The sequence below is a fragment of the Aquila chrysaetos genome, chromosome 14 (genome assembly GCF_900496995.4).
Source record: "Aquila chrysaetos chrysaetos chromosome 14, bAquChr1.4, whole genome shotgun sequence".
Lineage (NCBI taxonomy): Eukaryota > Metazoa > Chordata > Aves > Accipitriformes > Accipitridae > Aquila > Aquila chrysaetos.
In genome coordinates this window covers 26,137,727-26,163,741 of record NC_044017.1, presented here as the reverse complement: position 1 = coordinate 26,163,741, position 26,015 = coordinate 26,137,727, and the positions used below count along the sequence as shown (strand labels likewise).

General features: G+C 36.3%; 1 protein-coding gene across 7 annotated transcripts in view; it reads left to right on the top strand.

Annotated features, from left to right (window-relative positions):
* Nucleotides 1-21,520, top strand: part of PCDH17 (protocadherin 17) — an 88,392-nt gene extending 66,872 nt beyond the window's left edge. For 5 of the 7 annotated variants that reach the window (XM_030036568.1, XM_030036564.1, XM_030036566.1 and 2 more), the window contains exons 5-6: nt 9,210-9,284; nt 16,965-21,520. In XM_030036568.1, coding sequence (XP_029892428.1) covers nt 9,210-9,284; nt 16,965-17,647 — 758 coding nt within the window. In that variant the 3' untranslated portion in view covers nt 17,648-21,520. Of the gene's footprint in view, nt 1-9,192; nt 9,285-16,964 lie in introns of all 7 variants that reach the window. The other 2 variants (XM_030036570.1, XM_030036569.1) reach the window with 2 other exon arrangements.
* Nucleotides 21,521-26,015: the final 4,495 nt, after the last annotated feature.

Below are 26,015 nucleotides of genomic sequence, written 5' to 3'. Positions count from 1 at the left end.
GCCTTTGTCCTGTAACTTTGCCAGACTCACCCGCCCCCAACTCACTAGTCTCTTTTGCCAGGATCTGTTCTACAATTCCAAACCTATATGTACATCAAAGAGACACAATTAAAAAAAGGAAGTAAATTGTCAGATAATTATCTTGCAATATTTTGGGCAAGGTTGAATTTTCACATATTAAATTAGTGTCTGCACTAATAGCAGCTTTTCTGTGTAAGCAAGTGTCACTATTATATGCCCTAGTTCAGGAAGATGACGCATTCATGTTTGATTTTAATCATGTGTGATCCCACTGAAAATGAGGGAAATTGTATATTCTTTCTAAAAGCCTATAAAAAGTGAAAGATTAAAATATATACTGTAAACAGTTGAACAAACTTGATAAACTTACCTTAGTGAGCACCCAGCACACCTGAAGGCATTGAAAGAGGAGACAGAATAAATAAGAGGTTTTAAAATAATTTTGTCTTTTTCCTGTCCCAAACACTTGACATTTCCCATAATTTTGGTGGGTAGAGAGAGGCTTTAGACAGGCAAAAGAAATCTTAAATTCCGGTGTGTTTTAGCACCCAGGCTATTACTACATTTTAAGATAATCACACGGCACAAGTTAAGGATTTTATCTATATTACAGATCTGTTCTCAGAAGGCTTTACATTCCCCATTGCAGCCTTTGATAATTCAATTAGTCTTTCAAAAAGTTGGGAGTAGCTGATAAATTCACTTTAATGTTAAATCAAGTATCCCAGCAGGTTTCTCTTAATATGATCGCTTCTCAGGGAGCTTAGCTCTAGAGGTGATACCTCCCAAACACAACTTTCTGCAAGGAATATGTGGGCCTTTGGAGCAGATTAAAAGAACTGTCTGTACCAACGTAGCTTCTCACCATTAATAAAGTTACTTCAGATCATGACAGCGATCTCATTCACTCAGATGGCTGTCCATCTAGTTTAATTTATTTTAATTGGCAGCCTTAGGTCCCTCCATGGAACAGATTCCATGAATATGATGAATGATCCCAGGAACAGAGAATGTCATTAAACAAGCTGAATTTAACCCTTCCCTTTAAACACTGTCTTTTGGGATTCCCAAATCCTATTGGCAGACACTGATTGCTGAATAATAAGTAGGAGGGGATTAGCTAGATCTGCATTGACTGTGTCTTTGGAGAATGCTAACAATAACGCCAGTTCTGTTTGTCTACCTCTAGGAAATGAACAAAGAATATGTTAGGCGCAAAAGATGAACAGCAGGATTTAGTGTGGTAAATAGATGCGTGTCCCTGCAGAAATCAAATAGCAAAGCAGAGAGAAAAATCCTAACAAGAAAACGCTGCTTACTACTTACAAACAGTTGGCCTTAATAGGGAGATTGTCATTGACCTTCTGTACAGGATTACAGTTTTGCTAGAAGGAAGGCTTGAATTTTAGAGGTATTCATCCATGTCATCAAAGACGCATGTTGTCATCATAGTTAGAGCAGGCTAACTGTGACACTGAAAGCTTATAGAAAATGCTGTATTTTCCTCTCCAAAGGTAGAAAATAAAAAGTGACAGAAGTGTACGTATCCCTCTCTGTGTGAAATGCTTTATTCTATATTTTTACTCCACTCCTGCTCAAAATCAAATAGGCAGTTATATTCAAGGATAACATTTGCTGATTGTTTCATAAAACAGATTCTCACAGTAAGCAAAATAAATATATTACTTTAGATACAACTTTTTCAAAGAAAGATGGCAAACAAATTAATTTCTAATGAGTTAATCCTAGGAAACTTTAGGGAAGACATTTTGCATAAACATTTAGATTTAATATATGATTTCTTCTCTTTTGTTTTTTGACTTGAAAATCAGACTTACATAATAACTTCTTTTTATTCAGAGTGGTTAACCTATTAAAGAACTGCCCTTTATTTTCCCATGCTAGTTTTATATTTTTTCATATCATTTTTTAATTATGATTATTTTCTTTTTAATAGCCCTTAGCTTTTTTCTACCAAAAAAGATAATGCTCTAAAACTGAAAATATCTACCCCAATATATGTTGTATCCCAATATATGATGTTGTGAATAGTAGCCTTACTACTCTGTCCAGTACGGCTCTGAAATACTTCTTGAAGTTACGCAGGTGCAACGAACTGTGGATGAAAATGTTGAAGGCAGTTTGTAATATCAAGCTGCAATTGAATTTATTTGTTTATCACGCAGACCAGTAGGCTGTAGTGGCTAAATGTAGCTGTGGTAATATATCACGGGAACATCTGATAATGCAGATGCATTCTACAGGATTACTGTTTTCCACTTGATTATGTTTAAAGAAAAATTAACTGCTAAATAAGTGTGTCAGCTTTTCAGAGGACTGTGACTGATGTTTTGTGAACAAAGTTGTTGACAGTTGTCATCCCAGTCTGAGTCTCTGAGAAACACCAGTTCAACGTTGTTGAATCAAAAAGCATATGCCAAATTTAAACTGAGAATTTATTTAAAGAAGGAATATTTGGGCTGATGTTGGAAGCCACAGACTTAATGAATGGAAGAGCTCAGGCCTACTCAACCTTTAAAATAAGAATTTTGAGATCAGAATTGTTTCTGAGAATGGAATCAGTGACTGGTGGGAATTCCAGGTATGCCGCTCTACATCAATAAATGTTATTTTGTCCTTGGAAAGGAGAGAAATGACATACTATGATTTACTTTGGGGCATCTCAGATAACTTAAAGTCTAACTCCAAAATCCAAGGCTAGCAATTCTGTACTCTCAGGACAGGTAGGTAGGCATGAAAAATCTGGTACATCAATACGGGCTATGGTTCATGAAGCTCCCTTCCTTTTATTTTCTTAGTTAAGCAACAGCTAACTGTATCCTTTGGTAATATTTGCAGAAGATCTGTAGGTTTGAACTGTAGATGAAAGGGAAAATTGGAATTTACCATCTTTGCAAGATATCCAGTACTCTGCTGTGTTTAGCATTCAGCTAGATCTGTGACCCAATAGAGCCCAGGCTGCAAAAGCAAGGTATGGCTGGACAGAAGAATTGAAGGAAGGACATTGGCTCTCATCTGCCTCTGGATCTAAATTCTAGCAGGAACTAGGATGATGTTCTAATCTAGCAGGAACTGGTCATAATTAAGGTGCCAACTTGCTCTGTAGACAAAGTATAATTGATCAGCTGATCTGGATTTCTCTTCCTAGATTTCTGGAAATAAAATAAAATAAGATAAAATAAAATAAAATAATTTTTTTTTTTTTTTTTTTAAAAAAGAGGCCACTTTGCACCATGTCAAACATCTTACTTGTGTAAAGGTGGCAGCACCTATACATCAGCAAAGCCACTCACTGTTACAGTTCTGACAAGAACTTAGTTGGCACCAGAGCTGCAGCTGCAAGAAGGAAGTAGATCAGCTACAACTTGCCTCAATGAAGAGCAGCAGATCCCAATGTGTTCCTTCAGGCATTCAAAATGCATTTTGACACAAATTTTAATTGTGTAAAAAAAAGTAGTAGCTTGGCATAAGCATGGTAGCACAGCATTAGGGGAGAAGGAAAGTTGCTTTACTTTTGCAAGAAAATAGCTCAGTGGAAAAATACCAGGAATCTTGATCTGTCCAGATACTGAATGAATATTCTGTGGAAATCCTGGAAGTTATATGTGCATGTAATCACTAAGCTATTTGTTTGCAAGGGGACAATTTTCCTGCCATTGGGAGAACAATGTGCATAGGGAGAACATCTTGGAAAAGGGGACTCATGATGCTGAGTTACACACCTAAATCTCATCTACATTAAATTAGGCAATATCGGGCCCGTAGACTCAAAACAGTCTTCTGAGCGCTGAAAAGCTTAAGACTGCTAATAGGAGAAGCCAGACCAATGGGTATGTATCTCTAACACAAAGGTAGATAACTTCAGGACATCAACTCCATGCACATTCAATGAAGATAGGTAGACCTCTCTGGGAAGTGTTTTAGATCTGGAGCCTATCTCCGACATTCTGAGTGGTTCTCTGAATCCATCTTTCTCCATTGCCTCTAGAGACAGCATAAGAATTCTAGCCTAATTTTAATTGCCAGAAATTAGATTATGTGGCTATCTCTGTTTCTTGAATGAAATTATTCTGTCTGTTATAACTGCTGTTAGGCATCTGATGAAACTAATATTCAGCATCTGAGTCTACTTCCTGTGGGGGTTTTTTTTCAGTCCCTTGATTGACAAGAACTCTTCCTTAAAGAGCAGATTAGATGGAAGCTCTCTCTGGGTTGCTTCCCTGTTGCATGATAATAAAGCTTAAACAGGAGAGGTGAAAAAACTATGGCCTGTCTTCCTGCTCGCTAGGATTTAGTGCACACGGTAGGAGGAAATCAGGCTCTTCAGAAGACCTCAGCTGTAGGAATACCTTTTCCCTAAATCCTAAACAGACTTAGGCAGGTACAGTTGCCTTAGGAAAGACTATGCTTTATGGTCTTGCTCAGAGAAATAAATCTTAGTAAAAGAAGCAGCTTGAGCATATTTCATTTTTGCTACCATGAATGATGTCAGATGTCAAATCATCAGCATTTTTTAACCATACTTTATAGGAAGAACACATTCCTGTGTGTTTTCCCAATTAGAAGCTTTTTTATTTTTTTTTACTTTGATGGGAGGGGGGAGGTGTGAGATGAACATTGACACAAAGGTTAAAATAACTTCAAAAAGCCTTCAATTTAGTATTAGTTCTATGCAGTTACCTCCATTTTTTAGAGTATTACTGTTCTGCATGGTCTGCCTAACCAAAGAACAAGATTTACTGTGCTCTTTGATCTTTTAAAAATATACTGAAATCTGAAATCAAGTGCTTTGTCTGCATCTTGACTTTTCTGGCAACAGTGAGCTGAATAGTGTACTAACATATAGAGTCCCCCTAATATCACCTAAAAAAAAGGAAGAACATATCTTCAGAATCGATCCAGCTATGTTTGGCAAATGATTAAATGTTCTGAAATCTGATGTGGATAAAAAAGGGAAGATCAACAATCAAGAAAGAAAAAAAAAAGGGGGGGGGGGGGGAACGACAATAAATGGAAAAAGGAATTCCAGCTAAAGCAACCCCATTTGATTAAGAGGCTGTACAAAATACCAAATGTCATGCTAAGAAAAGAGCGTAATCTCTATTTAAAGTTAGTCAGAAGGCAGACCTAAAATATTTTGCTCATAGCCATAGTGCAGAGCTCTTTGCATATCTTGCCAGTAATGCAAAAGAATCCTACAAAAATCACATACAGCCTTTATTTTTTTTTTCTTTTTCCTTTTTATGGGGGGGGGGGGGGTGTGTGGTTTTTTTTTTTTTGCATTAACCATTTAGGTTAGAGGATTTTTACATAGTAATACTAGGGACAATTAAGTCTGTTTAGCACAGAGACAGATGCCAGATGTATGCATGTAACAGTTACAGAGGAAGCATATGCATAGTATCAACTCTACAAATAGTTGGGCTCCCTAGGCACTCGACAGTTTTGAAGCTAAGGGAGGGAATGTTTTTATGTTACAACATTTTCCCTTGGTGGTAGCAAATTAGCTGCCTTGTATCCATCTTCAGCTGGAACTGCAGAGAGTCACTTGAGAGTTTACAAATAAGTTTAGAGATCTGCTAAACTGTTTCTTAGATACCTGAGAAGTGGGATACATACCATGGGTGTGTTGTAACAGGTGGACTCAAAAAAAAAAAAAAGTTTGTTCTTTTTTCCCCATAAGACAATTTTTTCTTACCTTAATTCCTTCTGGATTTTGTTCAAGGTCAGACTGAGCCTTGCTTTCAGATATGGTGCTTCACACACAATTTTTGTCTCCTTGGGAATTAAAGCAATTCTTTTTCTTAAAGAAAAACAAAGCAAAGCTACACTTTTATTGGGAAACCCAGAGGCTGTTTGTGAAAAAAACATGCAGTAGATATTGGGGCTCAGTTTTCTCTGCTTTCCATTATCCGTGATACTAAGAATTCAAGCCAATAATAACTGTACAGGTCTCTTGACTTTTCTTTCCAATAGAACAAAAAGGCTGAGAGGAGGGGGACCCATTAAAATCAAGTCATGGTGGAAAGCATCCATGAAACTCTAAATCAAGTAAATATTATAGTGATAAGTTCCAGTAAATGAAAAGGTCTCTTTAAATACGCTGAGAAAGTTGATCATGATCCATGTCTAGAACAGGTTTTACTGCATTTTATAGTATGCCTGCCCCATTTCTAGGAGTGTAGTATCTTCATCACTTCTACAGAGTAAAGATTTTCCTAAAGGAAGTCAATAGATTGACACTGACTGACATATTCTGAATCCTTCAGCAGCTTTAAAGGTAGCAGCTGCATCTTTTACTTGCTTTGCCAGAACAGTGTTTAACTTCTCTTATGCTTCACTGTTGGATTTCCTTTGTAGGGCGTTCAGATAATTAAGCGGAGGGCACAGCTAAGAGAAATTACCCTGAGTGCATCTTACTTGGTGGTGATGTTTGTAACCAGCCTTTAAATCTATCTCCAAGACTAAAATACACTTTTTATAAGAACATGTCTCAGATGAGGGGTTGCTAGGGACCAGAAAAATAGCTTCTAACAGTTAACAGCCTTTAAAAGTGAAGATATTAGTGAAAACAATGAACACATAATGACAACAGCTTTGGAAATAGTTCCCAAATTACCAGCTTTTTCTTAAAGATATGTTTTGTCACTTCACAGTGCTCTGACATCAATACAAAAGTTGAAGCTATAACAAATGCAAAGGTGACAAGTAAAAAGGTGACTCTCAGTTGAGCAGCTCAGCTGCTGCAAATAAATGTAACTAGCAGGAGAGATTTTCTGTATTAGTGTTGTTAATACCTATAATCTCCTCGATCCTTGAAATATAAGAAAGTGATCTGGAACTTGAGGTTTTGATGAAGGATCTGGGGAAAGGAAGATGTCAATATTCTGAAGTCATCTTCAGTAAGTGTCTTTCAGAAATTCATTTACAGTTCATGGAGAACCTGAAAATATGGTATTGAATCTGTTTACATGTACAATTCTTTTTGCCAAACTAGTTATATTTAGAGAGTCAGATTTGAAAAGTGCATCCTTAATTATTCTTTCTGATTGATCTAACTGGAGCATGATTCAGGCAGAAGGCAAAGTAGGATAGCATTATGGAACTTAAATTCCTAAGAGAATGTGGGTGCTTCATAAATTGGCATAAGGGTAATCCCATTCTTCAAATCTCTTTTGAAGGTGGTAATAAAACACAACACCAGCAATCTGCTAAACAATAGTCTAGGGCACCATCTACTCAAACACTAATGAATATGTTACTTATCATAGCATAGGGGAGACTCTATATGAAGCTCTCAAATAATTTCTTTTTTTCAAAGAAGATATTTCTGTGTCTGTATGTCCAAGTGAGAGTTCCTTAAGATGCCTGGACAACTTCAGGCTTTTTCTGAGAGCAGTGTCATGAAGAGCTTTCTTCCTCCTGTTCTGTCAGATGCATGGTACTGCCCATGAAGTCCAAAGTATATGACCCGTATACAGCATCAACATTTTGAAGCAGAGAATGATACCCAGTGGGCTTTTCCATCTATCAGTGTAAAACAGACACGGTCTCATTATATCTGGTAAAGGAGATTTTGGATGTAAATCCAGGCATGCTGGCAGGAATGTGGAGCAAACTACTCTCTTTCACCAAAGTGGTCAGATTTTGAATGGTTCGGCATCCATATAGCCCTTAGTCATTTTTTTGTGAGACTTTGTAAAGGAAAACAGATAGCATTTGAAAAGCTTTACTGCATTGATTCTGTTTGGGACAAAATCATGCTTCTGCACAGAACCTGACAGACTTCCATTCAAGAGAGTCTACCTATAGTCAGGATGTAAACAGAACCATCAAAAGGACATAGAAACAGATTTCTTCAGAAGCCTGTCATGTCTCTCTCCTCAGTAACACCCTCATCAGTCAATGTCTGTAAACAAGTTGTCAAATCCAAATTTGAGACAAGCTTACAAAGCAAAAAGCTTGGTGCCTTCTAATTAAAGATTTGTATACTGAGATAATTGGCAACCAGTGAGGAAGGCTCAGTGGTGTAATATACAGCTAATCATTGGTGGCTTGACGGTGTGACAGATGGGGATAGCTTCTTTAAATTATGGAGCTTTTATATTGGTATTTTCAGGAAATGTCAACAGCGTGATTATATCTTCATTAATGTTGTCTTTCCTTCCCATTCATTGCTTTCGTCAGTCATAACCACTTGTTACCTCTTGTCTCTAACTGCACAATCTATCAATATTTGTATAGGATGCCTCACAATGGGCCTGGCTAATGACTGGATTCCTAGACATTGCCACAGTACAATATACAGTGTTAGTATTTACTGAATATTTCAGATTAGATATGGAAATTATTGATCTTACAACTAGTTTGCAATAAAGTTAGTAAAAAAGAATGTGAATATCATGCAAATTCTGCAAATGATTATACAAATTCAGTTAGGTTTCAGATTTAAGAGTCATTGCATTTTTAGGTGCCAGTACCGAAACAATCCCACTGTAAAATCTGTGGAACTGCCTTGATCAAGAGCAGGGAAAATATGTGATATTAAAAACGTTCTTTCTACCAGATCCACAAGCCTGTTCTCTTCTGTTAATTGCTGCAATTTTGTTTCTCTTCTTTTCCAGGAAACAGCTTTTGGGCTCTGCAACAAAGATTTACTGTTTAAAACTATGAATTTGTCAGATTACTAAAGTTTCCCTGTAGCTTCGCAGCTAAGTACAGGGCTGGCATAGCTAGCCCTTGTACGTTTCCTCCCTGCAGCCCTGGGCTAGGAAGAGGTTTTTACGGTGGGATGGCGAAGAGTCCAAAATATCTTTTCATGACTGTCATATGGTCTTTTTACTGCAAATTAGAGTAGGTGCCAGTTTGACTTAGAGGCAAACATTGGAAACCAAAACTGGGTGTCTGTTCTCAGCCTCTCCTCTTTCTCCTCTGACAGGAAGAAATGAGACACCCTTTTTACTAGTCAGACATTTTCGGTTCACTGCCAACTATAAACTCCTGTGCTTGTACCTTTGAGAAGCATAGTGAAAAATTTCAAGGGCCGTGAGCTATGCCTGGGCCACAGATAGAAATTGTTTTTCTGCTGTGGAAGTTTTGACAGTGTTGTGAATTTTGGAAGCAGAGCCTATCCCTGTCTGTGACTCACAGGTCTGATTTGCCTCCAGAACAGCAAGGCAGAGGCCAAAGACCCATTGTTGGGATCTGTGGACCAGCCCGCTGTGAGGATGGAAAATTTTCAGGTAACAGAAATGTTTTCTTGCTCTTACGCTGTCTTTAAATAAAAATATGTGATTGCCATTAAATCATAAGCATGGATTTAAAGCATACTTCCATGAGAAAAATGTTAAAAGTTCTGTAGTACACCATGTAATCCTGAAATATTCCTCCAATATTTATGGTTTGGGACAAATGTGAACTAGAATTAAATCCATCGGCCCACCATCTTGTTATTGCTTTTGAAGTGCCTTATGCCATGGCAATATAAAAATATATATTCTCTTTATCCTGTGTCCAGACAACAAGAAAACAAACAAAAAACCCCAAACAAAAACTCAACAGCCAACAACGGGGAAACTGTGTAAGGATTATAGACCTCAGAAGCTTGTAGTTATATCAGGAAAAGACCATGAGATCCAAGAGGTTTAAAAAAGTGGCAGTCCATTCTCATTTTACTGCCAGTCATCTCGCTAATCTGAGCTCCATAATTGCTTTGCCTAACTGAAAGGAGCCTTTAAACAGACAAGCCAATATAAATACTCAGATTGGAGACAGCTCTGTTTAATAACAGCAAGCATGTGTATAGAAGTATTTGTTTACCTCTGCTCATTTATGTCAAAATCAATTGTAATTAAACAGGAATCCAGCCACAGAAGTAGTACTTTAGCTGATTGTTCTCATCAGAAGTGTCATATAGCCCCAGTGTTTAGGACATGTCAAAGCAGCCCATTACTTTTCTCCTGTAATAAATACCTACTTATAGTCTTTTCATCTTTTCAGTTCTTTAGTAAAGGCAATTGCCTGGGTCAAATAAAAAAGTAAGACACCATTTCATATAAATTCTGGGAGTTTTTCTGGTCATATTACAGAAATTACTGAAGTTCTGAAAGGCAGAGTTATTTATATTCTCTATTAGACATTAGATACCATTTATTGTCCATCTGTTTACACATACGTGCAGAAAATAGAGATCTTCCATACCTATTCAAGGTATTAAAATATATAAAACATACCTTATTTTATTAGTCTAAAGCAAGTACTGGTGTGTTATTTTACATAGTGTGTGGTTAGACCAGAGAAATGTAAATCCTACAGAGGATTTTACACCTTGTTTCATTATTGAGTGAATTCTAAATGGAAATTATTTTCAAAAATGAACACAAATTCACAACACCAAGGGTGAAATGAATCTATCTCCTAGGGAAATCAGTGCAACTCCATGCATGCATCGAAGGCAGATCTTTTCCTTTGTAATGTGAAACAAGGGTCAGAAAACATGTGCATTACTGTTTGCTCCATAATGCCATGAAGAACAGAGCATTTCAAGAGTGAAGGTAGTACTTACAGCAGTGTGAAACTCCATGCTTCAAAAAGAAGACATACATTTTGGAACGGGTCCTCCAATGTATTTTTCATTTAGAGCTGTTAGCTGATAGCCATTCCAGTCAACTGAGTCAGCCAGTGAGCCATCCTTGACAATTAAAGGGGTTTTTTAGCTTCCATATTTATGGAAAAGAATATAAAAAAAAGTCAATTAGAAGGAGATGTTTATGCGATAGTAAAACCTACACATCACCTGTTGAAAAAGAAAAAAAAGAATAAATAAGAAAGATATCTGAAAGATAGACTAACATTTCCTAGGACAATGAAAAATAACAAAAGCTACTGACATTTTAAAATATTCAGTGTTATTAGTGTACTTATCTAGTCATATTCTTATTTAGCCTGCATTAATGAACATGTAGTAATGCAAAGCTACATTTTTTTATATTTTGTGAGTAAAAAGGTCTTAGAAAAGAATGCACTTGAATGACCATTTACGAGGTCAAATCTTATAACTTATAATGATCTGAACTCTGTCTGCCTTGTTTAACTTCAGATATGATTTGATAACATCATGTACAGGTTTTGAGAGGAATAGGATTGTGTAGGTCTAGGTCTAGGTTCAGGCTTGTGTATAGAGGAAATCAGATTTTAAATATATGAGTGTATACATATATTTACATACATACAAACATATATATAAAAGCATATATGTATATGTGCATATACATACATTTAAAGTCTGATTTCCCCTATACACAAGACTGGACATTTACTATTACATTATGTGGAGTACTTTGATACAGAGTACAGTGTTCTTCATCTTATAAACATAGTACATGAAATATTTCTTGAAAATGTTTGTATGCTGATGTCTTATGTACATGGATTTTTTACTTTTCATTTGCTTTTCTGCTCTGTGTGTGTATGTGTAATTGAAATAATTAGGGTTCAATTAAATGAGAAAAAGTATTTATTAACTCAGTTTGGCTACATTGAGTCACTGTTAAAAAAAAAATCTTGAGTTTATTCTTTGTTATCATTATGCAAATTTCATATAATTAGTGAGTCAAACTAAGATATCTCAGTTATAGCCATTGAAAGGAGCCAGCTATCTAAAGCATTAATTAATTAACTTTATAGTGCAATATATTTAGGGTGAAATCAGTACCCATATTTAATTCTGTTCAGAGTATTTATGAGGAAAGCATAGGAAATTAAAGATAACACAATAAAACTATCTTTTGCTTTAAGTTTGCTGCAGAAGACAGATGTTAAATATAGCTCCTCTGGTATATAGAATAAAATATGTAAGATATGTCTTAGGTTGCACCAAAGTACATACCTTGCATTGCATTTTATATGTTGGCAACATAACTTTCATCCTACACCATCTTAAATTTCTATCCGGTATACCTTTCCTATCATCTAGGTGACTTGTTTCAAGATAGCTTGTTTCCTTTTCTTTCTACGGCTAATAATTTAGCAGTTCTATTTTAGCGTATTTTCTCCCCTAAGTGCACAAAGCACTTCTGACTATTTACCCTTAAAGCTCCAGAGAGTTAGGAAAACCTCTAGGCTCCTTCTGTTTATTGTACACGCTTGCACTGTTAAGGGTTTATTTTCAACAGGAGGGAGACAAGTACAGAGATAAAGACCGATGGTGCATATCACTCTACCAGCACATCTTGCTGTACAGCACACTGTATGACCTATTTTACATATATATATTTATATATTTACCTTTAAATTGGTTCTATTTTCTCATATGTACTAATTTGGTGCTTGGTGGTGATAGTTCACTTCATGTTTATAGTTACTCCTGCTAGTACAAAAGTGCCTGTTCGATTTTCTTCACTGTCTGCTAGCTGTAGCAGTCAAAATTACGGACTAATGGCGAGACGAGCAGCTTATAATGTATGATAATCAATACTCAAAATCCATTTCCTATGATGTGACATAAAAGAGTGAAGTGAAAAGACACAGATTTTCAAGACTAGAGCACCAAAGCTCATGCAATGCGGGTGGTTTTCACTTCAAGGTCATTCAGTATTTGTTTCTTCTTCTTTTTTGGCTTCATATTTAATTCAGTCACTACTAGGATGCCCAGGGAGCAGAAATGGAAAGTTAGTCAATACTGTGAGTATGAATGCAAGTATAAAAACTGCTTTAGCAAATGCAGGAAATGAGAAGGGGAAGGAAGATATGGCGTGCAATATATATAATGTATATATGCTATATGATATATATCTCTTTTACTTAGAGATTGCCAGCAAACTTTGTATTTTTATTGGCAGTAATGAATAATGTAAATACCGTGTAAGAGTTATCCTCATACTCAGTGTATGTGTACGCACATGTGTAAGAGCTAAAAATTCAAAATCTTAGAACATAACTTGGTTATAACAAAATTAACCTAATCAGTCTTGAAAATCTCAAACATAGTTTTTGGCACAGTACTGAATACCTATTGTAGTTAATTTATTTCCAGTGGCTGAGAACTTCTCTGACCTTTACCTTTCATCTAAATTTTGTTCATTTCAATCTCAGTTCAGGGAATAATTTTGATCTTTTTTTTTAAACGAATACAGTTCAGTCAAGTTTTAGAATAAGAGACAGTGTCAAAATAGAGTTTCCCAGTTGTATATTTCATATACATATGTATAAGTTATCAATGTAGATAGCAGAGAATTGTATATAAATATATGAACATTTATTTAATGTATGTTAAGATAATACGACACAGAACTACTACCTGAAAGGCAGGAAGAATTTCCCTTCTACAGGTGCTCTTTTTGTGGTTTAATGAAATAGGCTGTACTGTACTGAAATCTTCCCAACTGTGTTCACTGATGGTCTCCCAGTACACTCCGAGCCCTTGATACATTAAATATGGTTAGAAAGTTTTAGTGCTACTTTTTTTCTGTGAGAAAGAAAGAAGCAAAGAGGAGTCCTGTTTTGATGGAATGATTGAAAAGAGAGAGAACAGCAGAGAGAAGTGTCGGTCCATTGATTGTGCAGTTCTGAGCATTTTATGGTAGCTAACATGCAGCGTGGTTTTATTTTCATCTTTTGTTAAAAAGAGGCCAAAATTATTTACAAAAATTCATACAAAGGATAGTTAAATTTACAAAATGAAGCAGTTAATTGGAAAGCTGATTAATTGCTTAGGGAAACCTTCAAAAGTGCCAAAAAACTTCTACTCAGCATTATCATGAATTCCATATAAACGAAAAATAGTTTTAGATATGGTTGGAGAAAATCCTAAACAAAACACCTATTATTTCTCCTTACTGTATAGGTCCACTTTCAAAGCTAGAGGCTGAGCTTGCCACAAATCTACTTTGTAGGATTAGGAGGAAGAGAAAAAGAACAAAATTAATTAAGAGCAAGCATTTGGAAAATCTGAAGTTCTAGAATTAACATTGAAAAGGTTGGCTTGGGGCATTTGTTTGTTTGTTTATTTCTGTTGGATTTCTGTGATAAAATGCAATCAAACCTGGCTAGTATTAACTATTGCCCATCCCATGCTGAAGCCTGGAACCTTCCGCTCCAATGCTCTTGCCCCATGTGCCTTTTAAAATATATTGATTTGGTTTGTTTTGTGGAATTTTATGTTCTTTTTCTGAGAGAGAGAGCATAGCAGTTTCATTTGGCTGTTTTAAGCAGCAGCTGTTTGATGCTGTAGAAGCTCTGGAAAACTAGATATAGAGAACTTTAGTGGAGATGAACTTATAATTTTTGTACAATTTTATATAATTTTGAACTTTTTTGGGGGGGGTGGAATGAGGTGTATAGCAATGTCCTTTATTTGTATGACTCCCTTTTCATTAAGCAATTATCACCACATATGTTGTCTCTCTGGTTATGCATACCAATGCCATCTCATTCAAGTGAAGAAAAATCAAACACCACAAAATTAAATCTCTTCCGTAAACTCTTCTCAGTTCTGTCACGATGTTAGAGTCCCAGGGTTGGGGTTGTCTTTTGCTCTTGCTTTTCATTATGATAATTCTAATTTTTATTGTACACGAAAACCAGCATGCAGCTTACTTTTCCTTGCAGGTCATAGAATCATAGAATGGTTTGGGTTGGAAGGGACTTTGAAAGATCACCTAGTTCCAACCCCCCTGCCATGGGCAGGGACACCTTCCACTAGACCAGGTTGCTCAAAGCCCCATCCAGCCTGGCCTTGAACGATTCCAATGATGGGGCATCCAAACTTCTCTGGGCAACTTGTTCCAGTGCCTCACCACCCTCACAGTAAAGAATTTCTTCCTCATGTACAATCTAAATCTACCCTCCTTCAGTTCATGCAGTCCAGGATACAATTGGCTTCCTGGGCTGCAAGTGCACATTGCTGGCTCATATCCAATTTTTCATCCACCAGTATCCCCAAGTCCTTCTCCACAGGGCTGCTCTCAATCCATCCATCCCCCAGCCTGTATTGATACTGGTGATTTCCGTGACCCAGGTGTAGGTCCCTGTACTTGGCCTCGTTGAACTTCATGAGGTTCACGTGGACTCATTCCTCAAGCCTGTCAAGGTCCCTCTGGATGGCATCCCTTCCCTCTAGCGAATCAACTGCACCACTCAGCTTGGTGTGATCTGCAAACTTGCACTCAATCCCACTGTCTGTGTCATTGATGCTGATATTAAACAATGTTGGTCCCAGTGTGGACCCTTGAGGCACACCACCCATTACTGGTTTCCACTCAACCAGTAAAATTTTCAAGTAATTTTCAAGTAAATTATCTCACCCTGATTTAACTGATCATTGTGACACAACACAATTTTATTTAAATTTAAGTCACATTTATTCATGTCTTTTTAGAAATGTGAACAGTCAAAGCTGTTTACACTATTGGATTCTCATAGATCACCTTTGCTGTTTCTTCTGCGTCAGGTTTCTGCAGCCCAACTGTCCATAAATCTGGTGGTGATTTTCTAAGATTACCAGGAATTTATTTTCTAATTTAGAAAGATGAGGATCACTTAAATTTTCCCTGTCTTTGGGTCAACAAGTTTGTTCTGCTTTTCTGAAGACCAGTTGTGCATGTCTGTGTGTGTGTGTGTTTCATCCTTACATTTCAAGGTATACGCATAGTTTTTTGTCTACCTGGAATTCCAGGCATTTTGTAAATAACAAATTCCTCAAATAAAATAAAAAGTTGAACCCATCTGCCCATTTTGTGGAAGAAAATGCTTAATAGCTAAAGACCAGTGTACAGCTGATAGAAACCTAGAGATGATAAAAGGATTTATTCTATCAGTATTGACTAGAGAGTACTGAGAAGAAGAAGAAAAAGAAAGCAACTTGGATCAGAGTTGTGTTTTTCTAAAAACACATTTAAGGGGTATTTCTGGAATTTTCCCTATCCCTGACATTGGTTTAGAGTTGTGTACAATTATAAAATTGTACCCAGTGGTGGCCCAAACATATTTTATTAGTGTAAAATGACAGACGAGCTAAGGTTTTTAAAGCAGAAAGTTTTCTTTGAATTGTAGAACAGGAAGTATCAAAATTTATGTTCTAAAAATGTAGTGAATAAAAGATCTTATTTAGCTATAGTCTTTGAAAGAAATAAGAATATAGAAATCCTATCTGAAAACATTATCAGTTCAAATAGTGTGTCACAGTTTGTCATTCCTCCAAATTGTATGTATTGAGCAAATCCATTTTCACTTACTTGCACCAAAACAAAAAAGGGGAAAACTGATTACATGATCCATACTCATGTCTAATAAAATTGCAATATGCACTTTTTGACAAGCTTGTATTTAATGCATACTGATGGAAAATTCTAGTTCTCTGTTCTCAGCAGGAAAAGTAGGCTTTTTAAGAAAACCTTTTTATTTTGTGACTGTCACACAACATAATTATAAACGAAATGGAGGTGACAAAAATGAAAAGCCAGCTTGCTGATTTTTATGAAGTGTTTGTATTTCCAGAAAGACAGTCATTGCTCAGTTATTTGATTTGAAAAATTAATCCTGATAATGCCTTTTGAGTTCCTTAAGTACTGTTCACTCTTTTCTAGGATGAGTTTTACAGAACAAAGCCTAACAGATTTCTACAGCAGATTAGTTTACAGATGAAGCTCAATTCCACTGAGAATGATTCTCTAATGACCCCTTTATACTTCCATTGGGCTGTGTGAATGCTTTAATACGTAGAGAACAGTTAAATAAATCTATTGTCTCAACTAACAGGTTTATGCAATCCTTCTGAAATATTTTAATTATAGCCTCTTCTTTTTCTCCATAATTAAGAAACCAGATGTCAAGTAAGCCCATCACGTGTTGATCATAGCCTATCCATTAGTTTAAAGCAATCCACTTATAATTAGAGTTTTTTCTCTTTCTCCTTTGTTTTACAGAGCAAGAAGAATGTGTTAACTGCACAGATGAATGCAGAGTGCTTGGTCATTCTGACAGGTGTTGGATGCCACAGTTCCCTGCAGCCAGTCAGGCTGAGAATGCAGATTATCGCACAAATCTCTTTGTACCCACAGTTGAAGCTAATGTTGAGACTGAGACATACGAAACTGTGAATCCCACTGGGAAAAAGACTTTTTGTACATTTGGGAAAGACAAGAGAGAGCACACTATTCTCATTGCCAATGTTAAACCTTACTTAAAAGCCAAACGTGCCCTGAGTCCTCTGCTTCAGGAGGTTCCCTCAGCATCGAGCAGCCCAACCAAGACATGCATTGAGCCTTGCACCTCAACAAAAGGACCACTGGATGGTTGTGAAGTGAAATCAGGAGCCTTGGCTGAACCGAGCAGCCAGTACTTGTCAACTGACAGTCAGTACCTATCGCCTAGTAAACAGTCGAAAGACGCTCCCTTCATTGCATCAGATCAGATGGCTAGGGCCTTTGCAGATGTGCATTCCCGAGTGAGCCGAGACTCGAGTGAGATGGACTCTGTGCTGGAGCAGTTAGACCGTTCAGCCCGGGATCTAGGCAGGGAGTCGGTGGATGCCGAGGAAGTTGTGAGAGAAATAGACAAGCTCTTACAGGACTGTCGGGGAAGCGACCCTGTGGCCGTCAGAAAGTGAGGGGGCAAATAAGGACAGGCTGGCAGTTACGTTCCTCTTCTGCTGATTAAAAGTAAATACATAAGTAAATCCCCTGGTTGTAACAGATTTACAGGAATGAAGGAAGACCAATGCTGCTTTAAGGCTTTTAGTGAACATCTGAAGTGCCCACAAGTATGTTCTTTTCACTGCTCTTTCTTTTTGACAGATAACACTGGTTTCATTTTGACCAAACTTTCATTAGGACAGAGTCAAGTACACTAAGAACAAAACGAAAGAAGGAAAGACGGTGCCATTTTGACAATCTGATAGGAAGGTGTGAGAAAGGTGGAATGGAAATACGTCTGATACTTTAAGACTGTCCTGAATAGCTGATGCTGACTTTACTGTTTACGTATAAACCCCAAGAAAAACAGGGTTGAATAATTCTGATCTGTGGTGGATTTCCAGCAATCACCGCAGGCTTCTACTGAAAGTCCTAAAAAGAGTTCTTGTAGTAGTCCAAGCGACACCAAACATTAACATTCATTTGTGGTAAACATTTATGTACAAAGTTATCTGCCACAAATATGAAAAAAAAAAAGAAAAAAAAAAGAACAAGAAAACAAAAAAACCCATTCCAGATCATTATTCAGCAAAACATATCCTGATCATTAGTAAAACACTTCATGTCATATTAAGGTTAAATGTAAAATGATAGAGTCCATCTTGTCCTGCACACACATAAGCTAATTCACTTGATGAAAAAGAAAAAAAAAGATTTTAATATCTATTTAGCGTTTTAGTGTCCAACAAAACTATAAATAGCTAGTGGTAAGTTTTAAAAAAACTGAAATAAAATAAAGTTTGAAAAAAAAAATAGTTACCTTTAAGGGTAATACACAAAAGAAATTAACATTATTAACACTTTTTTATTCATTTGTGGACACTAAAATAGCTCAGGAAAGTGAAAATGTCTTAGACATCCACAAAAATCACATGATCATTTAAATGTGCAAATGTAAGAAGATTCAGTGTGTTTACATCAAATGACATATTTTTATTGATTTATTGCAGATTCAGTGCATATGAGCCAAATTGTTGAGTGTATAAGAGCTATATTGTGTATTTTATTAAATTAATATATAGTTGTGTTGCAAAAATATTTGGGCTTATATTGTAAATGGCAAGTGTTGCCTCGGTAGCTGTCGAACTCTATGAGTTTTGTTTTTTCCTGCTTCCTTTTCCCCATGGATTGTGGGAAGCAGCGCCTCAGAGCAAAGTCTCTTGTTTAATGTATGGTCTACGAAGTACTGCAGTACATAATCTGTTCAAAATGTGTTTGAGTGAGCTGATGGAGCTAACTGAACGGCCTACAAATACATCCATCAGTCATGGTTATGTGCAAGTCCTTGTAGAAGCTTCTATTGCAAACCCATGTTTAATAACAAAAATTACACTCGAACCAACATCTGGAACCTCCTTGGGTTTTTTTTCCAAACACATGCAGCCAGCCTGTTTAATGTAGGATATTTGATTGACTTCTTAAGAATTGCCACCGTTTTCAAAGTTTTGCTATTAAGTTCATAGAGCTGAAAAACATGTCAGTGCCAATGTGCATTGGCACTATTTTATCTGATTCTTTATGTGCAATTGCTTACTGCAGTTCTAGTTATACACTGCTTATTTTGGGGGGTGGTTTTAGTTTGGTTTTCATTTGTTCTGAAAAGTCTTTGCAGAATAACTTGGGATATACTTTCTACTTTTTATTATTTTTTTCTAAGGGTGTTTTTATTGCATTTGAAAAATCCAAAATTGCCTTCAGATGAAAGATAAAAACAAACCCACATTCAAAATGAACTTGCACAGAACAAGAAGAAGCAGAAGAATAAAATGTTTAGCTCGGGATTTGTCCCTTATATACTTCAGATACTCTGTTGGAAATACCACTACGGCGCATTGTTTAAAAATGGTGTATTGGGTTTATTAAATTTAATCTGTATTATACAAACATATATAAAAGAGGTTGGCAATCTCAAATCCCACAAAGTCACAGTTTTCAACAGTTCAAGAAAGGAAGTTGACCCAACAGCCTGTTTTGATGTTGGGATTGCTATTAAATGGTGATTTTAGCTAGTCAGTCCTACAATGAATTGTCTTTGGGAGACAACCATTCTGACAGTTTGCTTTTAGCTCCTCCTGTTAAAAAAGTCTACAACTACATGTAAAAGAAAGGATCTTGTACATGTTTTATCAAGCTACTCTCCATGTTTTGGACAATTTATGTAACTAAAATGTGGTGTTGTCTGTGTTATATAATTTTATTATTTTTTGGCCAGGAGACCCGAGATTGGTTTTGCTTGATAGCTTGATAGCTTGAAATTCCATAGTGGAGAGGATTTCTTATTGTTTGATCAGTCTCTTATACGTATTTCCGTGGTGCCCATCACTTCAGTGTCTGTGCACCAAGTCTTTAGCTCTGCCAGTGAGATCCATTATTCAGCAAAATCTAAGCCAGTATGTAAATGCAGTCAAGTGATGGAGATTTGTGTATTTTATAAATGATTTTAACACTGAGTAACCAATTGTACAATTCATTGTATGTTTCTGAAGACATAAAACCACAACATTCTGAGAAAGGGCTGTGCCAATGTAAGAGGAATTTACCTTAAGGCTCTCTGTCACTAGTGATTTACTAGCTTTAGCTGTTTAACACATTATCTGTATTTAGTAGTGATTATTTATTTACCACTCTGAGGTAATTCAGAATTCATGACTCACAGCTTTATAGAAGAGTTTAGGAAATCTTGCTTTTATTTAATTTGGCTGACAACTGCCTTGTGTTGTAGATCTCTGGCATACTGCTTCCAGTAAGGATATCCCAGATTAAAAAATCTGTTTCACAATTTAGAATGGATACATAATGAACCAATAAACCAGCAGAGCTTATGCAATGTGCGTTTGGCTGGTTCAGTCAAAATTAACATGATTGTGTGTGAAGGAAGTACTTCACACAAAAGAATTTAAAAAGTATTTTTTCTCCATGGTATCTCTGCTATCACCACTGGAGAAAGAGGCAGCAATGAAAGATAAAGTTTATGATTTATTTCTCTCATTCCTTACACACATGTTTTACAAGACTGAAAGAAAATATCTGCCACATGATTATAAGAAGAATGGCAGAGTTAAGGGAGGCAAGTTAAGTAACTAATAAATTGTACTGTACACTGTGAATAGCAAATAAGGCATTCTATATCTTTTTTTATTAATGAAAGCCAGCAACTGGGAGTTCCTTAAACAATTGGCCAATCAAATCAGGACTCAATATCAGACCTTTTTTTCTGGTTTTCTTCTTGGCATATTTATCAGGAAAAAGATTCTCCTGAACCGTGATTTGCCACTTGAGAATATAGGTTTCCCAGTCCAAGTTACCCCTAGAAGTCAAACATTGCTCATAGTAGAGCAAGATACATCATTCAAGCAAACTTTTAAGCTGCTTGTTGTTCAATGGAAGGGAAATTGCTGAGGTCAAGAAGGAGTCTGAAGCCTAGCATAATATACGCTCACTCATTATTGTTTAATTACTTTCTTTTGACATCAGGCAGTGATTATTATTGCATTAATTCAAATGGGAGTTTTGGCTATCAAGATTTGTTGATTTGAAGTGTAATTGAATGAAACCTGATTAAGGTTTTGACTTCTCTGGCCCGATTGTGATACAGGTTGGCATTCGCATTTATCAGCCCCTGTCTCCCCATATGGCTCAAAGTTGCACCAATGACTGGTGAATGACACAAAAACCAAACAAAAGCAGCATACATTGTATGGATTATCTCAACCGCTATTGTTTAATGGCTGTGTTTAATGTGACCTATCTGGAAAATGAGGACTACGAATAAAAAGCAATTACTAATAGTGGTGTTGCCTGCTTTTGCATTCATTAACACAGAAGAAATGTGTTAAACACTGCATACCACAGGGAGCCTGATGGTAATTACTTTGGAAAAGCAACTTGTGGCAATGCGGCTGTTACAGCTAGTTATCAGTTTGCCAAAAAAATGACAGTTCCTGCTTCATTTATTAGAAATGTGTAACCGTTTTCTCTCAACAGGAAGGTGGTGAAGAGTTTTCGTCAAGCTGGGTAGGTTTATCTTTTAAGCAGCTGATGTGCTGAATCCCTACAGGCTGTTATTTGCTCATAGAAACATGGAGCTGAATAAAGGATAGTTTGGTTTAGTACACTGGTGTGAGTTCACCAAAAGCATTATAAATAAGCGTATAAGTTCTCAAAGACTGTCAGCCCAACATGAAAGATCAAAACACTGCTTGAGTATACGAGTGGAAAAAAAATCTGAAGAATGTAAAGGGTTGGGTTTTTTCGTTTTTTAAACGTGTCTTTCTTAAGAGCCTGAGTAATAGAGGTAAATAATTTTATTCATGTTGCTTTAAATAACATGACAAAATGCTGGGAAGAATATGACTAAGTTCTATGTCTGCTTGTTTGAGTTTGCTGTTATAATTTAACACTTTTGTTAACCTCTTTTTTTTTGTTTGTTTTTTGTTCTGTTTGAGCATCGTGATCAATCCCTAGGAATATGTGGCCCTTTCTGTCTGTTCGTGTGTGACCGTAGCAATGACATACCAAACAGTGTAAAGCCTCCATGCCAGATTTTTGGGGGGGTTTGGGGGGTTTGATTTGGGGGTTTGTTTGTTTGTTTGGGGTTTTTACCAATAATTAAGGAAATAGTTTGTTTAGAATACTAGAGGTATTATGAAGATATGTGCTAGTCCTGCAGGCAGAATTACCTTTTTCACCCATTTCATGTTTTCTGCAAGTCTTTTTGCCAGAAACAAAACCAGCCTGCATCTAGTTAGCTGGCTCTCCTAGGCACAGAAAACTCCCATTGTTTTCTTCCCTTTTCCTTGCTACATATATTTGTCTTTCTACAGGCTGAATTCCAAAATCTAGCAAGCCACTGTCTGTGCAGAGTCCTGCCAGAATATACCTTATGCTGCTGAAGGCCTCACTGGACATGGGATGTTGCTCTTACTGTCTTCAACTGTGTGCAATTCAGAGCTTGGCTGGATCTGCAGTATATGTAGAACAAATCATAAACCATCCTGGCTTTTCTTTACCCAGAATACAGAGTCATTGATTTCTCATTTGGAAAGTGGCCAGTCTGTCAAACAGCGATTCTCAGATCTCCTTTAAGCCAACCACGTATAACTGCTTCAGGGTGTTCACTCATGGGATAAATACCCTATCCTTATCCTTTATTGAGTCTAAGACATGAAAGCAGCTGAAAGCTTATTTCTTCAGTTAGTAATGTTTCCCTAAAAATGAAATTTTTTCGGTAGAGAGAAGGGGTGGCTCTCTGCTCTATGTATAGCTTGATTTGTGAAAGGTCACCTTAGTATCAGTAGTGCATGCAGAAATGGATCAGGGAATTAATGAGCCATCTAAGAATTTTCTGAGATGTATATTCCATAATGCATATGTTATGATTCAGGGAAGAGAGCACAGTATCTTGGTTTATTTATTGCTGATGGTTCCTGATAATGCCTGGCTCACAAAAAACATTTAGTTCAAGTTTTGGGGAAATATTTTTCTCTGATTGGGAGAGCATTTCTTTTTTAATATATTTTTTTTAAGTTTTTATTTTTTCCCTAAATATAAGCTGGTCAAATTGTGGGCCCTTTTTTAGTTTTAAAAATGAAAATGGTGTTCTGACATGGTTCCCTCCTTTAGGTTCTTTGGGCTAGAGATAACACCCTTTATTTGGACAAGACTCCAAAATGTCCATAAACATTCTGTGATTTATCTTGGTAAGAAGCAGGAGTAGAGCTATGGCTTGAAACATAGATTACTGGACAACAGATTTATATTTTGACCTACTGAGAAATGGAATAATTAAAATTCCATTTCTGAAAACATACTGTATTTAGTACCTTGAACACTAACTCTGGAAATCTTATTAAAGCACACCTACTGAACTGCTGCCAGTGAACTAGGGGATCAGTCAGTCAGTTATCCTCAACTTTTTCCAAGTTAAAACCACCACTGAAGTTGCATCTGGAAGTCAGTTGATCGCTAGTGCAGTACAGACAACATATTTGTAATATGTTTGGAAGAAGAAATACTCCTTTAACGAATTTGCAATTACATTTTGTAATACCTGCAAATTTTCTGTCATTTTAAGGGCAATCACACACAGAGCTCTTTTCAGTGGTTTGATTTGAGAGTGATAAAAAATGGATCACTGTGCTGGCATCAACATTAAAATGGAAACATCATATCTGTCTGACCATCAGAAAATGACATATATCTATTTCTGTTATCACTGTCTTTAGGAAAATGTTCCATGCATCTATTTTTTTAACTCTTTTACAACAGCCATCTTTTATGATGCTACATTCTATAAGGATTTCTGCAAGTGCCTCTTTTATTAGTCACCACTCCCTCCTTTTCATATGTTCATTTTAAATACTTTACATTGCAAATTTATCTCATGTAGAGAATTTAGAGCAGATTCCTCATCTGTCTTCAAAGTTGTTTCATACTTCATACCATATAATTAAAAAATGTTAATCATATTTGTAGATAAGACCTCCATTTATTTCTTAAAATCTCTGTTTTAAAATTTGATCATATTAAAGTTGCTAAAATATATTAAAACAATATTTTTATTTTCCAGTTAAAACACTTATCTTTTTATGAACAAATTGTCATTCACTATTGTGAGTTCAGTGGGAGATCCTGTTAAGAGTATCACACTTAGTAAACTAGTCAGCTCTCAGTCAGGATGTTTCCTTGATAACTACAGATAGAGCTATTTCATCTTTAGTGAAAATTATTTCTTTTTAGATATTTTTACTGAAATTGTGAGACAAAAATCATCTGATATGTATATTCTGGATAACTAACATTAATATCTTCTAATATCTAACATAGCATTTAATATCTTCTAACTATAATAGGGTTCATAACAATGTATTTCATTATGAGTACATGTTTAGGGACTGTCTTAGACCAGATGAGAAATTGTATTTCTCTGAATACCCGTTAACGTTCTATGCTTAAAGCCATATTGGCTATAGGAATGATTTTCTATTCCCTTGTGTCCTATTCTAAATTGAGAACAAATTTAATATAAGCCACTGCTATATCATTTAATAAGGATTTGTACAACACCAAGTGAATATAGTAAATACAGCAGAAAAGAATACATGTGAAACTAGTTTAATAACATTACAGTACCATTGTGTTATATAAGATTTAGAATAGAGATTAGCAAATGTTAATAAGCCTTTACCTCTGACCACAAGATAAGCTTCTTAAAAACATTGAGGCTCTGCCTCAATTCAAAGTCTATAGTAGTGGAAAGCTCCAGAATAAGGGGGCTGTCCAGACTCTGGGCTTCTTTTGTGCTATCTTCTTCTGGAAGTGACTCCAGAGGTTGGTAATTATGCATCCATAATAACTTTTGCATCTCCATGCACCAGTGTAAGTATGTAAACCAAGCTCCCTGGTATGTACCAGCTCATGGCTACTCAGCATTCCAATGCTACCTTAGCAGAGTCTGGTTAGTTGACTCGTTTAGGGATGCAATATGGATAGAAAGTGGATTTGTTTAGTTGACTTAATCTTTTTGTACCTGTCAAAGTAAGACATAGAAATCATTTAAAAGGAAAAGAATGCTTACCTTTTGAAAAAGTAGAAGTCTTTGAAAAACAGTCTCCAGAACCCAAAAGAAAAAAAGAAAAGAAAAAAAAAAATCCACAACAGGAAAAATGGCAAATAACTATAAATGGCAACTGACTATAAATCCACCACCATTCTTTTTTAAATACGCCTGTTCCAGTAGACTGAAATAAGAGAGAGGAATGGAAGATCTAGAAACCCAGGTAAAGCCTGTATAATGCTAGTAAGTACATTCAGTGCTTTAATTTCCAAAGAAATCACCTTCTTAAAAATATTCATTCTCTAGCACTTAATAATTTTCTCTGGACTGCTAAATCTTAAAACCACTGCAGCTGCAAAAGTTATTGTGGCTGAAGGCAGAAATCAAGACAGAGGAGGAAAAAGAATATGATGCATTGGGCAGACTTTCGGTTCCTATTACTTCTTATCCGTTTAGTGGAGGTGAAATGTCAGGGACCCACCATATTACTGCAACAGTAGGAGAAGTAGGAACAATTTGAGGACGTCTGAATCAAGCACTCTTGTTGAAAAAGCTTTCGTGGAGATTTGCCAAGCTTACTGTGGGATCAAGAATGTAAACCTGAGACAGCTCTGCTGATAACCAGTAATTCCTGTAGTCTAAGGTGCTGTTCACATCACCTCCTGCCTGGAAGAAATTCAAGCTTCTATGGGCAATGACAACACTCAACTGCAAGGAGCCACCAGGTA